General features: G+C 42.6%; 1 protein-coding gene across 1 annotated transcript; it reads left to right on the forward strand.

Annotated features, from left to right (window-relative positions):
* The first annotated feature begins 9,172 nt into the window (after positions 1-9,172).
* Positions 9,173-11,848, forward strand: LOC126296947 (uncharacterized). Its single transcript, XM_049988097.1, has one exon. It carries the CDS (start codon positions 9,173-9,175, stop codon positions 11,846-11,848), a length of 2,676 nt encoding a protein of 891 aa, XP_049844054.1.
* The last annotated feature ends 353 nt before the right edge of the window (positions 11,849-12,201 follow it).

The following is a 12,201-nucleotide window of genomic DNA, read 5'->3' on the forward strand; positions in this document are numbered from 1 at the left end:
ACACTCAAATTCGCTCTCTACAGAGGTGCTCTCCCAGTGAAGTACTGAGGAGAGACTTGTTCCTCGCTCTTTTCAGTACACGTACGAGAGCGCACGCTCTCGTTACGTGTTCTCTCTTCTAGAGCGGCAGACGTGTCAGTCTCTTCCATTACTCCTTCAGCTCAAGGCGTCATGAATATCGTCCGCCAATCGGCATGGCTCTTCTAAAACGGGAGAATGTCGTTTCGTTTAAGACGACCAATCCGGAAATCTGTAGCATCGGCGTTTGGCGTTTGCTGTCTCCTTGTGAAAAACCTCTGAAACTGTGTGCTATGTTTGTAAAGAATGCGTAGGCTGGGCGCTCCCACACAGTGTAGCGGAATTTGCTTTTAATCTGAACACGGGGTCGTTCTTCCTTTCACTCGGGCAAACGCTGTCCGCTTCACGGGCGGCCACCAGCTGATGTAGGTAGTCCCCTGTGAAAACCTCTGAAGGGACCAGCCTCCTGACGTGCGGTGTTTGCCTCTCCCAAACTAAAAGCTTTTGTGACTGTTGTGTCTTGAATGTGTGTGTGTGTATGCCAGCTTCGAGTATCTCAACCCCAGTGCGCACTTGTTATTTGCGTATCATGAATTCATACAACATTGACTTTATCTTATCGAGTTTGGGTTTGAATGAAGCGTCTTGATGTGGAGAATATGATTGTGAGGGCGGAATATGTAAGCAATGAAGGTCAGGAGACCACGACGTCTTACAGCCCTTACACCGGCATTTGGGACTTCAGTGGTGTCAAGAGAGTGTTCATTGTGTTAGCCGGTTCTGATTCTGTGCCGGTGATGGCCGTGTGTTGTTTAGGAGAAGGCCAGTTGAGGGCAAGCGACCAACCAGTCATCGTGCTGGACACACGGGACCTACACCTGGAGCTACGGTTTGGAATGCAATTTCGTGTCACAGCTGGAGCACTCGTGTAGTTATCCCATACACCCTTATGCAAAATTTGTGCGTAAATGTGTAGTTTCGACCTGTTGCGGTGCCATTCGTGAATAGTGTCCCAGGGGGAGTTTTCCAACATGATGCTGCTCGCTCACTTACGGCTGTTGTAACCCAACATGCTATACAGTGCCCACTCACTCTCTCGGCCTATTGTGTCTCCAATTTGTCTGTTAGAGCTTTCTTGTCTGAATGTATGTGGGCTCCAGCGTAAGCAGTCAGAATCTTATACCATCTGCAACGTGCGACCTGTGTCCTGCAGACGTGCTTCGTGACCATAAGGCGTGACTGCAGCGTCTGAAAGTGGCGGAGAGCGCTTACAGTGTAGTTACATTCTCTGGAACTATTAAAATTAATAACTGGTCTAGAAATAGTCCGACAAACTTCATATTAGGTACATAGCCTTCTAAAGGAACAATCTGTCAAAATCTGAAGTCAATAACGGTTATAATTTGGAAGTTACAAAAAAAGTCATTAAAAAACGTAACTATCCGACATTTAAAAAACTAAATTGTTAGTACGCTATTTAGGTTTTTATATTGGTAACGCCACGTAGCGCTCTGTATGAAAACACTAACTGTGCTGTGATCAGCCTGTGGCTGGTTTGTATTGTTGAATTATTCGCTATTGTAGTGTTGGGCAGTTGGATGTGAGCCGCCAGCAGTGGTGGATGTGGGGAGAGAGAGGGCAGAATTTTGAGAGCGGACGATCTGGACATGTTTCCACCGGAGAGAGTAAATTTGTAATACTGTGTTTCATGAAATGATGTGTGTGTGTGTGTGTGATGACTTTTGAATATTATTAAGGTAAATACATTGTTTGTTCTCTATCAAAATCTTTCATTTGCTAACCATGCCCATCAGTAGTCAGTGCCTTCAGTAGTTAGAATCTTTTATTTAGCTGGCAGCATTGGCGCTCGCTGTATTGCAGTAGTCCGAGTAACGAAGATTTTTTGAGGTAAGTGATTCATGAAAGGTATAGGTTAATGTTAGTCAGGGCCATTCTTTTGTAGGGACTATTGAAAGTCAGATTGCGTTGCACTAAAAATATTGTGTGACATTTTAGTGTTGATCAGAATAAGTAAAGAGAGAAGTGTCTGACTACGTTCAGTTCTGCTCAGCTGTTTAAAAATCAAATAACGTAAGAGGTTTATCAGCATAGTAATTCACAAATTTTTCTAAGGGGATGTTTCAAAATCACTAACTGTGACTATTCGAAAAGATATGAACACCTTCAGTGCTTAGATTCAAATTTGGAAAGTTCTCATTTTAGAAAACCTTTCGTAATTTTGCTCTAGTAATAGCTTTAAGAATTTCAAGTAGATATTTATGTTTTGTGTTAGGGCGGGTGTGAAAGAGAGTACTTGTGTGAGTGTATGCGGGACATTCGCCAATATTAAATTTTCAGTTTGTAATTCTCTACAGGAACTTGCCAGTGTTCCAGCTTTGTGTCGTGGGAGCGAATCCACCAGTGGTTCCCGTGCTAGTGGATGGCGGATGTCCAGGCATGTTTGGATATGTAAGAGACAGCCAGAACATTCGCGATTATATAGTTAAATTCCTGGACGTTAAGTGCAGCTTAAAATTTATTTCATTTCATTTGTTTAACAAGGGAGTTTTGAGTTGTTTATTTTAATGATGTCAATGAGCTGAGAGCAGTGGTTGGTTCGTTCTAGATTTTGGCACGACCCGCGCCCTGAAAGTCAGCTCTGATTGGCCGTAATTCTGTACAGCCAATAAGAAGGGAGACGGTTTTGCCACCTTATGTATGAGATAGAGGTGCTTGTAGAGGCAGAGAGAAGAACGGAGTTGTGGACTAATTTTCGAAGGAGCTGGTCATGCTGAAAGTGTCCGAACGCACTATGTGCAAAATGAAGTGATATTGTGACTTCCGCGTTTCGGTACAGCGATAAATGTATCTGGTGTTTACCATTAACTATTTGTGAAATTTTAAGAGTCGAGAGATATTTTGTTCTGGAGAAAATCGCGTGTGTAAACTTTGAACTAAAAGTGTGGCGGTACAAAGTAAATTTTTTTTTACTGAGTATTTATGACGAGCTAAAACTTTATTTAAAGACAACCAATGAGTGCCGAGTGCAAAAGTAAATAGCAGTTTATTGCCTGTGTTACTCTCGTAAATGATTTCGGAATTGGATAGGAAAAGTTCTGGCTGTTTGAGTGTGACGAGGACTGTGAACAGTAACTTCAATGATTTGAACACATTGGACTGATGATCTTGCTTAATGTCAATAAAAAAATCTTAATGGAAGTTTAAAAGGACCTTTGAACTTAGAAATTTTAACAGCAATCCGTTTCCGATTTATTCTTTAGAGTTCACAAGACTATATTCAGCTTTTTGTACTTATAGCGGCCGTCGACGTGTAGTTACGAAATCTCAGTTTCTTCAACATTGCTTTCCTGAGATCTCTTAAGGGGGGTAGGATGTCAAACGGGCCGACTTGGAGGAGGAGAAGCGTCACAGGACATTTTAATTTCCACTGTCTATACTTTTACAAATAAATTCATAAAACTTTGTCAGCATGACCAGGAGAGATTCAGAATAAACACTCATAGCAGTGTAAGTTCGAAAACATAACAAAATAAATTTTTTACACGTAAAAGTTCATCTTTTTTCTCTCTTACTAATGACAGCATTTGTTGCTATAGGTACACTTTTCTTCATAAGTAAGAGAGATTCTTCGATGAATTTTCCACAGCATGCAAACCATACTCAAAGGTGTACGAAACTCTATAATTTTACAAATCTATTAAAAACTGTGCTAAAAATTGAGGTAATTAACAAGAAAATTTGTGTTTTTTTTCTAAAAAAATTAAAATATAACAGCTCATTCGTTTTTTCATAAATTAAATAAATTCTAGAGTTTCATACACCTGTAAGCATGGTTTGTATGCTGTGCAGAATTAATCGATGAATCTCTCTAACTTATGAAGAAAAGTGTACCTATAGCAACAAATGGAGCCATTAGTAAGTGAAAGAATGATGAAATTTCACACGTAAAAAAATTTATTTTGTTATGTTTTCGATCTTCCACTGCAACGAGTGTGAATCTTGAATCCTTCCTGGTGATGTTGACAAAGTTTTATCAATTTATTTGTTAAAGTATAGACAGTAGAAATTAAAATGTCCTGTGATACCTCTCCTGATCCAAGTCGCCCCGTTTGACGTCCTACCCCCTTAAGTAGCTGCAGTCAGGAGTTACGTTTGCGGATCTGCAGCAGTTTCGAGGTAGGTGAACCATTTATGTTGCAGAACCGCCGTCGATGTGCGAAAGAGAGCGTTACGTCGCAATGGGACGTCATCTATAACCAGCATTAACTGTCCCTGTGTTGTCCGAACAAGTGAAATAGGCACCGAATTCTGTCAAACAAACAGCCATCCGGCACCTGTAGAGCGCAACGCACGCACGTTTGCATCCTTGCAATCAACATTCTGGCGGCTACACCGATTATTAATGTATCAGAATTTCACATTTGCGGTGGCCACCTTGCACTTTAATTTACCCTGAGATCTTGCAATACTGAGCACTTAAATATGTGACCTAGGCAAATATATTCCCTAAATTTCAATATTCTACGTTAATTATTTTTTGAAGTTGCGATTTTTCTCCGTTAGTGTCGATATCTGCAATCTTCGTTCAGGAAGGCAGTTCTGTTCTGGCTGCGAGCTAGTTTCAGTCATTAACGTGTTTCAAGTCTAAATATAGTACTTCACTGACCAACCTAACTTAAGAACTTGACTGTGGTTTCTACGTGACAATACCAGAGCCGTTTAACAACTGCTAAAACTATTTCTCTATCTGAAAACTTTCCCTTCTTTTGGAACTATTCGATATTGCCACAAATTGGTTTTTTGCGGTGCTGAACACGCCATCTATTTCACAGTATGGTGACAACAGGAAAGATTCTACTGTGCAGCACAGTGCAGCAATTACTATACCGTAAACCATTCGGCAGCTTGTGGAACAGGCTCTTCTCTGCTGCAGATGGGTTGGAGGAGATACTGGACAGCGTGCTGTCCTTGTTTCGGCCGAAGGAAGACGATGCAGGGGCATCGACGGCTGGTCGAGTTGGAGCAGGTCACCAAAGCTCCGAAGGTGAGCACCTCTCCGTTTCCTGACGACGTACAACACAGCAGTAGCACACGCACACACACGCGCACACACACACGAACACACACACACGCACACACACACACACACACACACACACACACACACACACACACACACACACACACCATGTGCTCACTAACGGACGTCACTCACTTACGAAAATTTAGATGAACATCAACAAAAGCAAAACGAGGATAATGGAATGTAGTCGAATTAAGTCGGGTGATGCTGAGGGAATAAGATAATAAAATGAGACACTTAAATTAGTAAAGGAGTTCTGCTATTTGAGGAGCAAAATAACTGATGATGGTCTAAGTAGAGAGGATATAAAATGTAGACTGGCAATGGCAAGGAAACCGTTTCTGAAGAAGAGAAATTTGTTAACACCGAGTATAGATTTAAGTGTCAGGAAATCGTTTCGAAAGTATTTGTAGGGAGTGAAGCCATGTATGGAAGTGAAATATGGACGATATATGGTTTGGACAAGAAGAGAATAGAAGCTTTCGAAATGTGGTGCTACAGAAGAATGCTGAAGATTAGATGGGTACATCACGTAATTAATGAGGAAGTAATGAATAGAATTGGGGAGAAGAGGAGTCTGTGGCACAAATTGACTAGAAGAAGGGATCGGTTGGTAGGACATGTTCTGAGGCATCAAGGGATCACCAATTTAGTACTGGAGGGCAGCTTGGAGGGCAAAAATCGTAGAGGGAGACCAAGAGATGAATACACTAAGCAGATTCAGAAGGACGTAAGCTGCAATAGGTACTGGGAGATGAAGAAGCTTGCACAGGCCCTCCTCACTTCAAATTTAATTGGTTCGACATCAGGATCGATTCTGTAGCACTTTCCAGTCTATTTTATGTTGGTGTTAAATGGTTTCAGCTATAGATGTAGTCTGTAGTGTTCCTGTGGGTACATACGTTAACTACAAAAATTTTTTCTTTCCTTTTTGTACAGATGCAGTGGGTCGAACATCTGCATTCGCAGGCGGCAGCTGGAGAGTGCACTGGGCTTTTACGTGATGATCTGGTGAGTGGCGTACAGCACTTATCTTAAGCTGACTGTCGTAAATGTCTAATACTCTGCATCCCCAAGCAGTAATGAAACATGGGATATGTTTTGTCAGCTCATTTTTTACCTGCCTTACACAACTGGATAGATTCGATAATTGCTGAGGAGGTACTGAAACGAATTGGACAGAAATGAGATTTATGGCACAACTTACTAAAAGAGATATCTTTTAACGGGACACTTCATGTGGTATCAAGCAATCGTCACTTTGATTCCAAAGCGTCACGACGGTGAGGTGGTTCAAATAGGTGTAGCTTGCAGTAGTCGTACACAAATAAAGGAGCTAGCTGTTGAGTATAAATAACTGTGGTCAGATGCCTCAAAACGGTCTTCTGGCTGAAAACACCAAATGAAAAACTTTCACCGGAGTACATAAAAACGTCACATCCACTGCTGAACGTGCTGAAAGCAAACACATTACCTGTGTGATCCTTGAATACGCAGTACTGTTCAAAAACACGCCTCCCACAATAACAGGATCAGAAATTGCTCTGATCTGACAATCACTGATCAATTATATCACCCAGTGCAGCGAAAAATACTTTCTTCATTAACACACCCATAACACATCCATGGAAACTTCTCACAAAATGAAGTAAATAGAAGTAATCACACCACTCGCGGTTAGCAATAGCTTACAAACAGAGATTGCTTTATCTGATAACAGCAGTGCCACCACTGAATCTTATCACTGACATCCTTCCATCCTGAATTTAAACCCACACATGATCCTTTCATTTACTTTCGTCATCATTTCGCTGATGGGCAGACTGAATTGTATGGGCGAAAGACTGAGAAACTGAAACATATTCCACTATTTTACATCGTGAAACTCTTTTTGCAGTCTTGCTTCTACAATAATGAGCGACGTCAGAGGTGCCTCTCTGGTGCCTTTTCCTACATCAACATCCATACCTGACGGTGTGTGGCGGAGCGTACCTTGAGTATCTCTACCGGTTCTCCCTTTTATTCCAGTCTCGTATTGTTCGTGGAAAGAAGGATTGTCGGTATGCCTCTGTGTGGGCTCTAATCTCTCTGATTTTATCCTCATGGTCTCTTCACGAGATATATGTAGGAGGGAGCAATATACTGCTTGACCCCTCGGTGAACGTATGTTCTCGAAACTTTAACAAAAGCCCGTACCGAGCTACTGAGCGTCTCTCCTGCAGCATCTTCCACCGGTGTTTATCTATCATCTCCGTAACGGTTTCGCGATTGCTAAATGATCCTGTAACGAAGCACGCTGCTCTCCATTGGATCTTCTCTACTTCTTCTATCAACCCTATCTGGTACGCATCCCACACTGCTGAGCAGTATTCAAGCAGTGGGCGAACAAGCCTACCGTAACCTACTTCCTTTGTTTTCGGATTGCATTTCCTTAGGATTCTTCCAATGACTCTCAGTCTAGCAACTGCTTTACCGACGATCAACTTTATATGTTCATTCCATTTTAAATCACTCCTAATGCGTACTCCCAGATAATTTATGGAATTACCTGCTTCCAGTTGCTGACCTGCTATATTGTAGCTAAGTGATATGGGATCTTTCTTTCTATGTATTCGCAGCACCTTTCCTCAATCAAAGCTTTCTTTTCCATTCTTCGGTGTGCTATACTTGTCAGTCGATTTTTCGGTAGTTCTCGCTCTTATAACCCTTCGGAATTTTGTGTAGTTTGTAGACAAAAAAATCCTTCAATCGAACTTGAAAAGTCGTTTGGTTTTCACTTTCACTCATGATTTTAGAAATGTAGATATGCAGTCGATGTCTATAGATTTATTTGACCGTATGTGCGTCGAAACTCTGATAAGTGCCATTACTGGACCCCTACGTCTATCATCTCAACATCCATTTCTATCCCTCGTAGAGGCCTTCAATGAACTCTTTCCACCCATTCGCTCACTCTGCCCACCGTTTAATAGTGGAATTCCTGTTGCACACTTAGTGGCTTATATAGCTGTTTTGCTCTGTTTCGGGGTAATGATTTAATCCTTGCTTAGGTAAAGATGTAGTAATTTGAGGTTTCCATGTTTCAGGTTTCCCCTGCACAAATAATACGTAGTTAAATTTTAAGAGAACTAGTTGAGGAAGATGGAGAGTAGTTTTAGATTATCGGTTAGTGTTTATTGCGTGCACTACTTTTCAGAGGGCAAGTGCCTCCCAAGTTATTTCATATGCTTCACGAGAACAACCACAATCGATACAAACAACGTTACCGCTGGTAGAAAGGCTCCCAAGTATGGTGTCGGATGGTATTTGTAAAGTCACAGTATTACCAAGTAGCCACTGAGGATTTAGGTGGTGTCCCAGAAGACGACGAGCGTCTCCCTCGTAAAAATGCCGAGCTAGTTACACCATAAAATCAGATTCTACGCCGGTGAACCATTCAAGCAGGTATCGGCCCATAACAAGTGCGAGCTGTGAGGGTCAATAGATTTAATATACTGAACTTGCCCACATAACCGTAACTTGTACGTATACATGACCATTACATAAAAAGTGGACACATCTTTAACTGCTGGGATAAAAAGTATTAAATATACACGTAAATCGGAATTATATTTTGCATCGCGTTTGCCGTCATCTCCATTATTACCTGAACTCACACGCAACTGAAAAATTCGTACTGAAACATTAAACGCAAATAAGTACACACAAAAAGGTCCCGCATATTACAGCTGCGCCAAACGAACATTAATAATTAGACATCAATTATTTTTAAAATTGTTCTCCTTCTACCATAGTTAAAAGCAACAAACTGATAGTTACAGAATTATTCTCGTTATGTACATTGAATACACATATATGATTTTGTGTTCCATGTCTCTTACCGAGCTTTCTGTATTCTGCCAACAGGAGTGGACTCGCCAACACCATCCCGCTCACAGAAGAAGACTAGATGAGAAAACAGATCAGCTCGAGACAATTGCCGTGCCTCCAGCATCAGAACCCGCGACTACTGCCGAATCCCTATCTGAGCCCCCCGATATGCAGTTAGGGATGGATGCTAGACCACCAGCGCCCTCAGTGGCATCTCTTGTAGACTGGCATGACGAGCCAGCGGATGAGGAATTAGAGAGTTATGCTGAGCCACCACCAGACTCAGTGGAAAGTACTGCACAATGGCCTGATGAGCCCTATAACGAGAAGTTGGAAAGAGAATCTGAGCCGCCACCAGACTCAGTAGAAAGTACTGCACAATGGCCTGAGGAGCCCTATAACGAGAAGTTGGAAAGAGATTCTGAGCCGCCACCAGACTCAGTAGAAAGTACTGCACAATGGCCTGATGAGCCCTATAACGAAAAGTTAGAAAGAGATTCTGAGCCGCCACCAGATTCAGTAGAAAGTACTGCACAATGGCCTGATGAGCCCTATAACGAAAAGTTGGAAAGAGATTCTGAGCAGCCACCAGACTCAGTAGAAAGTACTGCACAATGGCCTGATGAGCCCTATAACGAAAAGTTAGAAAGAGATTCTGAGCCGCCACCAGATTCAGTAGAAAGTACTGCACAATGGCCTGATGAGCCCTATAACGAAAAGTTGGAAAGAGATTCTGAGCAGCCACCAGACTCAGTAGAAAGTACTGCACAATGGCCTGATGAGCCCTATAACGAAAAGTTGGAAAGAGATTCTGAGCAGCCACCAGACTCAGTAGAAAGTACTGCACAATGGCCTGATGAGCCCTATAACGAAAAGTTGGAAAGAGATTCTGAGCAGCCACCAGACTCAGTAGAAAGTACTGCACAATGGCCTGATGAGCCCTGTAACGAGAAGATGGAAAGAGATTCTGAGCCGCCACCAGACTCAGTAGAAAGTACTGCACAATGGCCTGATGAGCCCTATAACGAAAAGTTGGAAAGAGATTCTGAGCAGCCACCAGACTCAGTAGAAAGTACTGCACAATGGCCTGATGAGCCCTATAACGAGAAGTTGGAAAGAGATTCTGAGCAGCCACCAGACTCAGTAGAAAGTACTGCACAATGGCCTGATGAGCCCTATAACGAGAAGTTGGAAAGAGATTCTGAGCAGCCACCAGACTCAGTAGAAAGTACTGCACAATGGCCTGATGAGCCCTATAACGAGAAGTTGGAAAGAGATTCTGAGCAGCCACCAGACTCAGTAGAAAGTACTGCACAATGGCCTGATGAGCCCTATAACGAGAAGTTGGAAAGAGATTCTGAGCAGCCACCAGACTCAGTAGAAAGTACTGCACAATGGCCTGATGAGCCCTATAACGAGAAGTTGGAAAGAGATTCTGAGCAGCCACCAGACTCAGTAGAAAGTACTGCACAATGGCCTGATGAGCCCTATAACGAAAAGTTAGAAAGAGATTCTGAGCCGCCACCAGATTCAGTAGAAAGTACTGCACAATGGCCTGATGAGCCCTATAACGAAAAGTTGGAAAGAGATTCTGAGCAGCCACCAGACTCAGTAGAAAGTACTGCACAATGGCCTGATGAGCCCTATAACGAAAAGTTGGAAAGAGATTCTGAGCAGCCACCAGACTCAGTAGAAAGTACTGCACAATGGCCTGATGAGCCCTATAACGAGAAGTTGGAAAGAGATTCTGAGCAGCCACCAGACTCAGTAGAAAGTACTGCACAATGGCCTGATGAGCCCTATAACGAAAAGTTGGAAAGAGATTCTGAGCAGCCACCAGACTCAGTAGAAAGTACTGCACAATGGCCTGATGAGCCCTATAACGAGAAGTTGGAAAGAGATTCTGAGCAGCCACCAGACTCAGTAGAAAGTACTGCACAATGGCCTGATGAGCCCTGTAACGAGAAGATGGAAAGAGATTCTGAGCCGCCACCAGACTCAGTAGAAAGTACTGCACAATGGCCTGATGAGCCCTATAACGAGAAGTTGGAAAGAAATTCTGAGCCGCCACCAGACTCAGTGGAAAGTACTGCACAATGGACTGATGAGCCCTATAACGAGAAGTTGGAAAGAGAATCTGAGCCGCCACCAGACTCAGTAGAAATTACTGCACAATGGCCTGATGAGCCCTATAACGAGAAGTTGGAAAGAGATTTTGAGCCGCCACCAGACTCAGTAGAAAGTACTGCACAATGGCCTGATGAGCCCTGTAACGAAAAGTTGGAAAGAGATTCTGAGCCGCCACCAGACTCAGTAGAAAGTACTGCACAATGGCCTGATGAGCCCTATAATGAGAAGTTGGAAAGAGATTCTGAGCCGCCACCAGACTCAGTGGAAAGTACTGCACAATGGACTGATGAGCCCTATAACGAGAAGTTGGAAAGAGATTCTGAGCCGCCACCAGTCTCAGTAGAAAGTACTGCACAATGGCCTGATGAGCCCTATAACGAGAAGTTGGAAAGAGAATCTGAGCCACTACCAGACTCAGTAGAAAGTACTGCACAATGGCCTGATGAGCCCTCTAATGAGAAGTTGGATATACATGATGAGCCCCCCAATAAGGAATGTTTGGCAACCACCTCTATCTTTGCAGAATATTGTCGTTTGAGAGCATCTCTTAGTGTTGGCCTTATGAAACCTACGCCCTTAAAAACAGGACCATTTCCGATCAAAACAGCCTTTATTGTTACAGGCCCACCGAAGAAGAGGGCCTTTACTGAACGGAAGGTGTGTCCTATTAAGGCAGCCTTCATAGTCACAGGCCCTCCTAAGATAAGAGCATTTACTCCAAAGTAGGTCTGTCCCATTAAAACCACCTTTTGTGTTACTGAACCACCGAAGAAGAAGGCATTCGCTTGTAAATTTCTTGTACCCAGTAAAACTCAAGTCTCTGGTTTTGATGTGACTAACAATGTGAAGTGCCCTTAAAAATTGGGTCAGTCTTGATTGTAGCCTTGTCATGAAGAAAATTCTAATGTACGCTTTTTAGAAATTGTTTGAAATGAATTTGCAAATGTTTCGAATAAATCAAAATTTAAAGTGAACATTCGTTTGCTTTATTTACTCAGTTGTTTCTTTGAATGACTGTTTTTGTGATGGTACTGGCTTGTATATTGCGCTAAACTGCTATTTCGTCAGCACCCACACTT

This window comes from Schistocerca gregaria, chromosome 1, assembly GCF_023897955.1.
Source record: "Schistocerca gregaria isolate iqSchGreg1 chromosome 1, iqSchGreg1.2, whole genome shotgun sequence".
Classification (NCBI taxonomy): Eukaryota; Metazoa; Arthropoda; class Insecta; order Orthoptera; family Acrididae; genus Schistocerca; species Schistocerca gregaria.